This window comes from Phaenicophaeus curvirostris, chromosome 15, assembly GCF_032191515.1.
Source record: "Phaenicophaeus curvirostris isolate KB17595 chromosome 15, BPBGC_Pcur_1.0, whole genome shotgun sequence".
Taxonomy (NCBI): domain Eukaryota; kingdom Metazoa; phylum Chordata; class Aves; order Cuculiformes; family Cuculidae; genus Phaenicophaeus; species Phaenicophaeus curvirostris.
The window spans coordinates 9,446,065-9,457,154 of NC_091406.1; the positions used below are offsets into that span (position 1 = coordinate 9,446,065).

The window sequence follows — 11,090 nt, forward strand, 5'->3', positions numbered from 1 at the left end:
GAGGTGTGAGGGGGACTGGTTCCCGAAGAAGGGGTCGAGGTGGCAGTGCAGGGCAGTGAGGGTCTTCATCACACAGATTTTGGGATCAGCCACCTGTATGCCAGCCTCTCACCGGTGCCTAAATGGCAGCCAGGGCTGGCGGAGGCAGATCAAAGTATTTCTCTGCACCGTTCAAAATAGATGACACAGTTTCAGGCAGGTTTCATGTGCAGGAACAGAGAGCATATGTGCACCTTGCACTTCACTCGGCGCTAAAGGCTCCTCTCCCGCTGCCTGGCAGCTATTTCTCAGCTCCGCTCGCAGCCCCCTCATCCTCTGGTTGCTTTTGTGGAAGAGGCGCCGTGCTGGAGACCCGGCTTCCTTTTATAGCTCTGAATGCAACTCGGAGGTCGCTCGGCTCCGTTCCTTCCCCACGCATTTCGTTATTAGCAACGGCCCGGCGGGAGAGGACAAGTTTTTTCCGCGTTGCCTTTCTGCAGATGGATAACACGCTGCCTGCTGTCCCAGGAGCCCCACGGAGCTGAGCCGGAGGCCTCCCGGCGTTGCCATGCTCTCAGCAAGCCTGATGCTTGGGGACAAGCAAGCTCAGGATGCTTGGGGACAAAGAGAGCCTGTTGAGGCCCAGCCCTACCCCTCTGCAAGTTCCCTTCTGCAGCCCAAATTGCTGTCAGCGCGGCTGTGTGGGGGCTGCAATCAGCTGGATTTTATCGCCGGGTTGTTTTAATCTGGGTAGCACCTGGAGTGTTTTGCATGAAATCGCTCTGATACCGTGATGGGGGGCACCGAGAGGCTGGGGAGAGTGGGGGTGAGGGAAAGCCCGTGGGAGGCTGGAGCATCTCTTCCCGGGGAATGGAGCATCCCTGGCCAAGGGAGATGTGCTCGTGGGAGCGCAGACCGCAGCGGAGACGTGGAATCAGGAGATGGGGCAGACAAAAAGGAGGGGTGCAGCTGTGACCAGCACCCACAGAATTCAGCCTGGCATCACTGCAGCCTGCGCAGATCGAGGCCCTCGTGGGATGCTGTTAACTGCCTGCTCTGCAGGCTTGTACCTGTCCCTCTGGTAGGGATCCAGTGGCCCCACAGGCTGCCAGGGGATGCCTCGCACACAGCGGAGCTCTGGATAGAGGGCCAGGGCATGGCAGAGGCATTCCTGGTGCCAGCAGGTTGGGAGATGGCACTGCCACAAAGGGCCCCCCTGTTCAGAGGCCACGGTGTGCGGCTGGGCAGTGAAAAGGAGCCGCGGGGAACAGGGAGGCTGGTGGCAGAGGAAGCGGGTTGCGTGCCTTGGCATCGCACCGAAGGGAATGCAAACATGTGAGCCTGGCGAGCAGGGACTGGGGACACCGTGTGTGTGTGGGTGAGCGCTGGCAGCACAGCCTGGGGACTCTGCTGTGTGGCGGGGGCAGCTGGCAGCAAGCAGGGCCCCGGTGCACGAGCAGGCTGGATGCTCGAGCCCCTGAACCCGTGCTGGTGACAGTGTGAGGGTGATTCCTTCCCAAAGGGGAGGTTGTGGGCTGCCATGGGGACAGAGCAAGGGCAGGCGGCTGGGACACCAGTGACAAAACCAGCTCCCAGCTAGGATGTGGCAGGGCTGATGCGGAGGGAGCTCTGGAGCTGGGTGAGGAGCCTGGAGCCCTGTGGACTGAGGTGCGAGGGGGACTGGTTCCCCAAGAAGGGGTCGAGGTTGCAGTGCAGGGCAGTGAGGGTCAGGCTGTGCTGCTTTGCATCACCCAAGGTGCAGGCAGGTGTGTGCTGCTCCCCAGTGCTGCGTCTGGATCTGCTGGAGGGTAGGGAGGCTCCAAAGGGATCTGAACAGGCTGGACCAATGGGCTGAGCCCAATCGGATGAGGTTTAACAAGGCCAAATGCTGGGTCCTGCACTTGGGGCACAACAACCCTGTGCAGTGCTACAGACTAGGAGAAGTCTGTCTAGAAAGCTGCCTGGAGGAGAGGAACCTGGGGGTGTTGGTTGACAGCGACTGAACATGAGCCAGCAGTGGCCCAGGTGGCCAAGAAGGCCAATGGCATCTTGGCTTGGATCAGAAACGGTGTGACCAGCAGGTCCAGGGAGGTTATTCTCCCTCTGTACTCGGCACTGGTGAGATCGCTCCTCGAATCCTGTGTTCAGTTCTGGGCCCCTCACCACAAGAAGGATGTTGAGGCTCTGGAGCGAGTCCAGAGAAGAGCAACAAAGCTGGTGAAGGGGCTGGAGAACAGGCCTTATGAGGAACGGCTGAGAGAGCTGGGGGTGTTTAGCCTGGAGAAGAGGAGGCTGAGGGGAGACCTCATTGCTCTCTACAACTACCTGAAAGGAGGTTGTGGAGAGGAGGGTGCTGGCCTCTTCTCCCAAGTGACAGGGGACAGGACAAGGGGGAATGGCCTCAAGCTCCACCAGGGGAGGTTTAGGCTGGACATTAGGAAAAGATTTTTCACGGAAAGGGTCATTGGGCACTGGAACAGGCTGCCCAGGGAAGGGGTTGAGTCACCTTCCCTGGAGGTGTTTAAGGCACGGGTGGACGAGGTGCTGAGGGACATGGTTTAGTGTTTGATAGGAATGGTTGGACTCGATGATCCGGTGGGTCTCTTCCAACCTGGTTATTCTACGATTCTGCGATTCCCCGGTGCCAGTAGCCCTGCAGGGGTGTCCCTTGCCCCCTGCCCCGTTACGCTACAGCCCGTAGAACGAGCCGTGCGGCGCCCTGCCGGCCCGAGGGGGCTGCCCTGCTAGGTGAGAGGGGTGCCGGGACCATCCCGGGGGCCTTCAGCCGTCGAGGCTCCCAGCCCCGCCGCCACGGTGATGGGCGCCGGCTGCCGCCGCTGCTTAGGGGTTTGCGCAAAGCCCGCTCCGCCCCGCCGGTGGGCACGGCCGGGCCGCCCCCCTTTCCTCTTCCTCCCCCCTCCCCCTCCTCCTCCCCCTCCTCCTCCTCGGGCCCCTCCCCGCCGCCCACCTCCCCGCCGCGATTGGCCGGTGCCGGCACCGCCCGCTGCCCGCGCGGCCGCGGCCCGAGGGGCGCGTTCAAACGCGGCGAGGGAAGGAGCGGGCGGCGGGGAGCCGAGCGGGACCGCGGCGCCGCCGGCATGGTGAGTGCGGCCCGGGGCTGAGCGCGGGGACCCGCCCCGCTGGGCGTCCCGGGGACCCCCGATGCGTTTCCCGGGGGCGCCTCTCCCCTCCCCCGCCGCGCTTCCCGGGGAGCCTAAGTGCGCCCCTCCCGGGGAGCTTCAGTGCGCCTCCCGGGGCGTCTCTCCCCTCTCCCGGGGCGCTTCCCGGGAAGCCTCGGTGCGCCCCTCCCCGGGAGCCGCGATGCGCCTCCTGGGGCGCCCCCCGGTGCTCCTTTCCCGGGGCGCTTCCCGGTGCGCCTCTCCCTTCTCCCGGGGCGCTTCACGGGGAGCCCCGGTGCGCCTCTCCCCCGGTGCGTCCCTTCCCGGGAGCCTCGGTGCGCCCCCCCGTGCGCCTCTCCACTCTCCCGGTGCGCCTCCCGGTGCGCACCGGTGCTCCTCTCCCCTCCCCGGTGCTCCTCTCCCCTCCCCGGTGCTCCTCTCCCCTCCCCGGTGCTCTCCGCCGTGCGCCGCTTTGTCCCGGGTCTCAGCGCGCTCGGCCGGGCCCCGGGGAGCGGCCTCCCCCTCCGCCTTCTCCGTGCCGGAAATTCCGGCCGGGATCGGTGGGGGATGCGGGCAGGGGGGGCCCCGCTCCCGCCTGCCCCCGAGGAGCCGGGAAAGGGCTTGTGGTCCTGTCCTGCCCGGCCGGGTCCGGGTCTCTCCCAGCTCCCCGGGAAGGAGCCCGGCCGGCCAGACCGGTGTTTGGCACCCTGGGGCGGGGGGGGGTGACACCCTGCGGGTCACCTCGGGGCTCCCCCGGCGCTTCCCAAACCTCCCACAACCTGACCTACTTCCTCGCCTGCCCCGCCGGGAGCCGCTCCCCGGGGGCTACCGCGGGGGCTGCATGCGGGGGGTTCCCCCCCCCCCACCCCCGCGGGGACATCCCCGTCCCCTCGCACAGCCCGGTGGCACCGCGGGCACCGGGGCCATCCCGGGGGCTCCGTTCGTGGGGCCCGAGCCGGGCTCGCCGAGGGAGGTGACAGCCGGGAGCCGTCAGACAGGTTTGTGCGTGGCAGCGATTAAACGCGGGGTGTTTGTTTACCCGGCGTGGGGTGCTGAGAACCAGGGCAGCTTCCTGGGTGTAACCGAGCCCGCGAGCCCTGGGCGACGCCGGGAGCCGCCGAGGGGGCTCAGCCTCGCCCCTGCCCCGCTCGCCGCGGCCCCTCCGCCTTGGCGCTGCCCGACGAGGGCTGCGAGGGCCGTGGGCACCGTCCCTGGCGCTGGGGAGCCGAAGCCGAAGCCAAAGGCGTCCTTGTGTCCTTCCTCCCACGGCCACCTGCACGGAAGCCGCATTGTCCCATCTGCATCCTGCCCTTCCCGCTGCGTCCGGCCATGGTGTCCCCCGCACGCACACAGCCAGCGCCTCGTCCCTGCCTCGAGCCCCTGGGGACGGAGCGGGGACGTGGGAAACGTTTGGGAGCTCGCCCCGCGTGGCGTGGGAAGCGTCCCCGTGGGGCAGGAGAGGAGCCCATCCTCTGGGCACTCTGGGGAGGCCAAGTCCGTCAGCCCGGGTCATTCTGGGAGGTCTCCAGAGGGTGTCCGGACCCCGAGGACGCGGTAGGTTGGCTTGGCGCTGCCGACTCGGGGCTGGCGCCAGGCCCAGGCAGGTGCTGCCGGCTCCCGAACTCGCCCGCCTGGCTGGGCGGCAGGTGCCTGTTTTGGTGGCGGCCCCGGCCGCGGGCGGGAGGTGGGGCTGGGTGTGGGAGGCAGCACTTGCCATGGGGGGGGCAGCGTGGGGAGCCCCCGCCCCGCTTCACGCTGCGTGCCGGCACCCAGGGAGCTTCCCGGTACCGGGTAGGTCTCTCCAGCACCAGGAGAGCCCAGGTTGGTCTTTGGGGCCGGCTGGGAAAGGAGGTCTTAGGGGTGTTTCAATTCCGGCTCCCCGGTGTTGCTGACTTTGTCTCTCCTCCGGCAGTGCTGGTACCGGGCTTTTCTCTAATTCTCCATGGCAGCAGCACAGGGTCCTGTGACCTGTGAGCCCGACACCCGTGTCCTCGGAACCTACCTCTCCTCGGAGCCAGTCGGTGTCGTCGGCACCATGGGCAGCGTGGGCAGCCTGGTAGAGAAGCAGGATCTGTCCCCTCTGGAGCTGCGGGCTCCGCTGGGGGGCTCGCGGGGGCTTCGGCAGCCCGACGGTTTGCTGCGGAAGGGCCCGAGCCAGCGGGAGCTCTTTGGCTACCTACATGGGGCCAAGAAGGAGACGCGGTCAGAGAGGAAGCACCAGACGTCGGGCACCTGCTACAAGCGGGACTACGAGAGTGACCGTGAGAACCGCTCCCCCGAGCGCTGCTCCCGTGAGCATCATCGCGGGGCCGACTTCTCCAAGAGCTCCCTGCCTGAGAGGGGCCGCTTCGACAAGGTGAGGCCTGCTCTGCGCTCCAGGTTGGGCCCCAAAATACATCCCACTCTGTGAGGGGGCGGGGTGGGAGCGGAACAATTTGTGCCCTGGGTGGAACATGGGGATTTGAACATATCTAGGGATACAGAGCTGCAAATGAGGGGGTTCTCCCTGGCTCGGGGCACTTATGTGTTGGTGTTGGTCTCATCCTGACCCTCCTCTTGTTTTTCAGTGCCGTATCAGGCCCTCAGCCTTCAAGGTAGTGGCTGGGAAGGGGCTGGTCTCCATGCAGGGCCTGTCCTCGTCCAAGGGGCAGAAGCTGTCCAAGAGCAATGGGAGCCTGCACACGCTGCTGTCGCAGAGCAGCACGGGGGCCTCGCAGCACGGCCCACTCCGCACCCACCTGCTCCATGCCATCAGCCTAGACGAGGCCTCTGACTCCAGCCACAACTCCATCCAGAGCTTCCCTTCCTACGGCTCTCGCCTCAAGCCTGCCCAGAGCCAGTTCAGCGCCTCCATGGGCCACATCAACCACATCGGGGGCTCCTTGGACAGGGTCTCCCGGAGCCCCAGGGACCCCCTGGCCCCTGAGAAGGCACCCCTGTCCTGCAAAAGCATGGCCACGCTGAGCCGGCTGCAGAGCCCCGGGGAGCCCCCGCCACCCTATGAGTTCACCTACTCGCTGGAGGATGCGGTGAAGCAGCTGGAGGACCGACTGCAGGAGACAGGAGGAGAGCTGCGGCAGCTCAAGAGGAGCCTTAGCGAGACCGAAGACCCCTTCACGCAGGTGAGCTGCGGGGCTGGGGCTGCACTGGGTGCTCTGGGCAGTGGTGTGGAGCAGCGGTGCCTGGGTGGAGGGAGCTGCGAAGGAGCCGGTGTCCTGCTGTGGTGGGCTGGACATGTCCAAGCATGGGAGGACCCAACAGCAGGGGACTTTCTGGGATCCCTGCCTGGGGCCGCCCCACACAGAGGCAGCTACAGACCCTCACCGGTGTCTTCCTGTGCTGGCAGGCGTTTGAGGACAAGCAGCGGCTGTGGCTGGACGAGCTGGAGGATCTGAAGCAGATGTACATGGCCAGGCTGCAGCAGGTGACGCAGCAGGCGCAGCGCGGGCAGCGGGCGCTGCAGCTGCAGCTCTACAAGGCGCAGCAGGAGAAGAAGCGGCTGCAGGAGGAGCTGAGCATGCAGCAGTGCCAGTGCGAGGAGACCAAGCTCCGGCAACCCCAGGGCGAGCGTGTTAGCCCCAAGGTGGAGGAGACCAAATGGGAGGTGAGTCCCCTTTCTTCCCTCCCCGTTTCTATGTTCTTGTCTGTGGGCAGTGGTTCACCGCTGTGGTGTCCCTCGTGGCCACAGGATGGGGAAGAAGAGCTAGGTATGATGCTTGTGGTCTCAGGGATGCTGCAGTGACAACCTGGGCTGCTGCCACCCCTGGGATCCTGCTCCTCCAGCCCCTCCTCACCACTTGCCTGTGCCCTGCAGGTGTGCCAGAAGGCGGCAGAGATCTCCCTGCTGAAGCAGCAGCTCCGGGACACCCAGGAGGAGATGGCTCAGAAGCTGAGCGAGATCTTCAGCCTGAAGACGCAGCTGCGGGAGGCCAAGGCAGAAGTCCAGGCCAGGGACTCCCAGCTGGCACAACTGGCAGACTCCTTCCAGAGTCCCCCGGAGCCCAGCACCTCGCTGCCACTGGGTGACGATCCCATGCCAGCGTGCCAGGACTTCCCTGGCTGCGAAACTGATGACTCCAAGTGCCGGGGCCTTCACAGTGACACGGCGGAGCCCCTGGAGCGGCAGGTGGAGTGGCTGTGGGCAGAGCTGCTGCGGGAGCGGCGCCAGGGCCAGCTGCAGGCTGTGAACTTTGAGCTGGAAAGGAAAACCTGGCAGGAGGAGAAGGAGAAGGTGCTGCGGTACCAGCGGGAGCTCCAGGCCAGCTACATGGAGATGTACCACCGGAGCCAGGCACTGGAGCGGGAGCTGCGGCAGCTGCGGTCAGAGTCCAGGGAGGCCGGGGCCGACTCTCCCTGGATTGAGCGTGTGGAGTCCTCCAAGATCTGAGTGTCGGGATGCTAGCAGGACTGTGAAAGGGGAAGGTCTGTTGCTGCTGCAATGGGATGATCTCAGGGTCTGCACAAGGACCAGCTGCTTGGTGGTGCCCTAGGGAGAAGGACTGATTGTGACAAGGGAGCTTTTCCTTCTTGCAGCACTTCAGACCCTTCTGGGGGTAACTCTGGAGAGGGGGTGGTCATCTGTGCCGGAGCTGGGGGTCTTGCATGTGCCCCCTGCTCTGACTCCAGGAGCATTTGCCCTGTGATCCCTTCTGCCACGGGGGCAGAAACCAAGCGCCCTGTGAGTCATTCCTTGTCTTCCTGCTCTGCCACCTCGACTCGCTACAACCCAGTAACTTAACATCTTGCTAATGAAAGGCTCAAGCCCTGTCCCCAACGCCTCTGCCTGGCTGTGGAGGTTCCAGCTGCTGCTCCCAGTGGCTGTCCTGGAGCCAGCAGCGCCCTGGGCCTCAACCAGTTTGTGTTGGTGCCACTGGGAAAGCAGAGGAGGAAAGCTTGACAAGTGCTGGTCTTGCTGGGAGGGCAGGCGACTTTACACATCACTGCTACCAGGGATTCTCTGCAATGGGGGGTGGTTGGCAGCATCCCAGCACAAAGTCCTTGGATGCGATGGGGCGAGTGCCTTGTGGAAAGAGGGATGGGAGCCTGGTACCCTGCCACGCTGGGAGGCATTTAGGGAGCGGGAGGAGGACTGGGGTGTTGTGCGCAGGGACGCTTCCCAAGGTGGGAAGAAGCTTGGTCATCCTTGCATCACCCTGCCTGGGTGAGGATCGGAGGCGGTGCTGGGGAGAGTGGGTCGAGAGGTGCTGGCCTCGCTGTCCCCGGCCTTTCCTGCAATAAACCCGGATCCCTTTCTCCCGGTGTCGTCTTCAGCTCTTATCCGGCGCGGGGTGGCCTGGCGAGGAGGCCGGGCTGAGTCACGGAGCCCGGTCACACGTGTCCCGTGTCCCCCGGCCGGGGCGCGGGCGTCCCCTGGCGGCGCGGCGGACCCCGCACCCCCCTCCCCGTTACGGAGCGCGGAACCGCGTCCTGCAAAACCAACCCAACTTTATTGACGCGCACGGCGCTCCCCAGCGCCCTCGGCCGTGTCCCTGCGGGCAGGGGGCCGAGGAGCGACCCCCGCCAGCGCCCCGCGGGGCGCAGCCTGTCCCCGGCTCTTCAGAGCGGCAGCGGCAGGGCTTCCACCTCCTCCAAGCACTCGTCGTATGTCTCCTGGTACTCCTCGTGGGGCTTGATCATGATCACGCAGGTCGGGCGCTTCGAGCCGGCTGCAGCTCCCAGGTCCTGCAGGAACAGAGTGTGGCTGTAAGGAACGATGGGGGCACTGGGCCTCCCCTGAGGGAAAGCTGACAGCCAACGCACTGCTCTAATACAGGGAAGACCCCTCTGCCAGCCCCTCACACTCTCCTGACTCACGCTGGGTTTAAGAGTCCCGTTCCCTGCTTATCTCCTACACCCTGGAAGCGAAGCACTGGCTTGGCACCTGCCTCTTGCACCGCACTCCTTCCCAGGGCAGGGAGCCAGGGTCTGCAGAGCTGCCTGGTTGGGCAGACAACTCCCAAAGATGGCTCCCCCCCAACTTCCAGTCTATAAAGGGCAGATTGTCCTACCACACCTTAGAGAGCAACTCGTTTCTGCAAGCAGCCAGGTCCCAGCTCGCAAATAAGGTGGGAAAATGTATCCCAACTCCATCCCAGAGAGGTTCTATCCCTAAATGATGCAGGGACTCGCCTAAGGCGAAGGGTTCTGTGGTCCCAGAGTGAAACATTTCTGCACACGTGCTATGACTGCTTGTCCCTCCTGTGCTCCAGCCGCAAGCAAGCACCAGGTGCTGTGCTTAGGCACTGGACCTGCCCGGGAAGGCTCCAGTCGCAGCCAGGGCTGGGTGCTGCCTACCGGACTCCTTTCCGCTGGGGTCGATCACTTCCGGCTGTGCAGCCCCAGCTCCTTACCGATTTGGAAGGGACGTACGCGTAGGGCAGGTTCCTGTCCTCGCACATGATGGGGATGTGGCAGTACACATCGATAGGCAGCGTGTCGCCGGCCAGCACCGTGATCCTGCAGGGGAAAGCCGGTGTCAGCGCCCGCGCCGAGATCTGCGAGACCGGAGCAGCGGGGCTGGAGCAGCGCTTACCCCTTCTCGCCCTTGTTGATGAACTTCTGGACCTCCTTCACGCCACGACGGATCTGCTTGTGCTTGGAGGCTGCAAGAGAACGGCACCGTGAGGGGGCTGCGCCGCCACGGCCCCAACCCGCCGTGCCCGCGCCGCACCTTTCCGGATGCACTTGTACAGCTTGCGCGTCAGCTTGCGGGAGGCGAGCGGCTGGGCGATGGGGTTCAGGAAGTCGAGCTGCTCCCGATACGAGCGCTCGGGAGTTCCCTCAGCCTCCGCCGCCGCCTCCGGCTGCTTCTCGCGCGCCATGGCCACGGTACTTCCGCTTCCGGGGAGCGCGCCGCTTCCGCTTCCGGGGCCAACGGCGCCCTGGCAACCAATGGGCAACCACAGCCTCGCCCCCCCCCAGCAGCCTGAGGCTCCTTCACCCCGATGCTCTGAGACCTGGGGACCCGAGTTCGAGGCTCCTCAGCTCAGGGTTCCCTCTGCCCAATGCCCCGAGACCTAGGGCGTCCTCATCCCGAGACCTCAGCTCGAGGCTCCCTCAGCTCGAGGCTCCCTCAGCTCGGGGTTCCCTCAGCTCAGTGCCCTGAGACCTAGGGCTTCCTCACCCCGAGTCCTCAGCTCAAGGTTCCTTCAGCTTGGGGTTCCCTCAGCAAAGGGCTCCCTCAGCTCGAGGCTCCCTCAGCCCAGTGCCCTGAGACCTAGGGCTTCCTCACCCCGAGTCCTCAGCTCGGGGCTCCCTCAGCTCGGGGCTCCCTCAGCTCGAGGCTCCCTCAGCTCGAGGCTCCCTCAGCTCGGGGTACCCTCAGCTCGAGGCTCCCTCAGCTCGGGGCTCCCTCAGCTCGAGGTTCCCTCAGCCCAGTGCCCTGAGACCTAGGGCTCCCTCACCCCGAGTCCTCAGCTTGAGGTTCCCTCAGCTTGAGGTTCCCTCAGCTCGGGGTCCCCTCAGCAAAGGGCTCCCTCAGCTCAGGGCTCCCTCAGCTCGGGGTTCCCTCAGCTCAGGGCTTCCTCAGCTCGAGGTTCCCTCAGCCCAGTGCCCTGAGACCTAGGGCTTCCTCACCCCGAGTCCTCAGCTCGAGGTTCCCTCAGCTCAGGAATCCCTCAGCCCAAGGTTCCCTCAGCTCAGAGCTCCCTCAGCTCAATGCCCCAAAGCCCTAAGCTCCCTCACCCCGCGTCCCCAGCTTGGGGCTCCCTCAGCTCGAGGCTCCCCCTTACCCTGTGGCTCCCTCAGCCTGATATCCTAAGGCCCATCGGCTCCCTCCCCGCTGTGCCGGGGTGTCAAACACCAAGGGACAAACTTTCAACACGCCTTTACTGGGGTGCGATCGGTGCTGGCCCCCCTCCGGCAGGCACAGCCCAGAGCACTCATGGCCTGAGGTGACCACAGGCAGCAATGCCCAACCCAACCCCAACACACAAACGCTGCAAACATAGAGGGAAGGCAATGGGAAAAAGAAAGCTCTCCTGCAGCGCCCTA

General features: G+C 65.2%; 2 protein-coding genes across 2 annotated transcripts; one reads left to right on the top strand and one right to left on the bottom strand.

Annotated features, from left to right (window-relative positions):
- The first annotated feature begins 3,001 nt into the window (after positions 1 to 3,001).
- N4BP3 (NEDD4 binding protein 3) lies at positions 3,002 to 8,351 on the top strand. Its single transcript, XM_069869219.1, has 5 exons — positions 3,002 to 3,080; positions 5,011 to 5,454; positions 5,666 to 6,220; positions 6,445 to 6,702; positions 6,913 to 8,351. Exons 2-5 carry the CDS (start codon positions 5,041 to 5,043, stop codon positions 7,483 to 7,485), a joined length of 1,800 nt encoding a protein of 599 aa, XP_069725320.1. The 5' UTR covers positions 3,002 to 3,080; positions 5,011 to 5,040; the 3' UTR covers positions 7,486 to 8,351.
- A 175-nt stretch (positions 8,352 to 8,526) lies between these two features.
- NHP2 (NHP2 ribonucleoprotein) lies at positions 8,527 to 9,936 on the bottom strand. The gene is made up of 4 exons (XM_069869090.1): positions 9,769 to 9,936; positions 9,631 to 9,700; positions 9,449 to 9,554; positions 8,527 to 8,780 (listed from the first exon to the last, which is right to left on the bottom strand). Exons 1-4 carry the CDS (start codon positions 9,917 to 9,919, stop codon positions 8,655 to 8,657), a joined length of 453 nt encoding a protein of 150 aa, XP_069725191.1. The 5' UTR covers positions 9,920 to 9,936; the 3' UTR covers positions 8,527 to 8,654.
- Between the last annotated feature and the right edge of the window lie 1,154 nt (positions 9,937 to 11,090).

Bases quoted from the DNA above. Each gene is read 5' to 3' on its own strand.
- NHP2 (XM_069869090.1), bottom strand. From the start codon at position 9,919: ATGGCGCGCGAGAAGCAGCCGGAGGCGGCGGCGGAGGCTGAGGGAACT. The intron at 9,555-9,630 runs GTAAGCGCTGCT...TTTCCCCTGCAG, and splicing joins ATCAACAAGGGCGAGAAGGG to GATCACGGTGCTGGCCGGCG. The intron at 8,781-9,448 runs GTAAGGAGCTGG...CTGTTCCTGCAG, and splicing joins CGTACGTCCCTTCCAAATCG to GACCTGGGAGCTGCAGCCGG.
- N4BP3 (XM_069869219.1), top strand. From the start codon at position 5,041: ATGGCAGCAGCACAGGGTCCTGTGACCTGTGAGCCCGACACCCGTGTC. The intron at 6,221-6,444 runs GTGAGCTGCGGG...CTGTGCTGGCAG, and splicing joins CCGAAGACCCCTTCACGCAG to GCGTTTGAGGACAAGCAGCG. The intron at 6,703-6,912 runs GTGAGTCCCCTT...TGTGCCCTGCAG, and splicing joins TGGAGGAGACCAAATGGGAG to GTGTGCCAGAAGGCGGCAGA.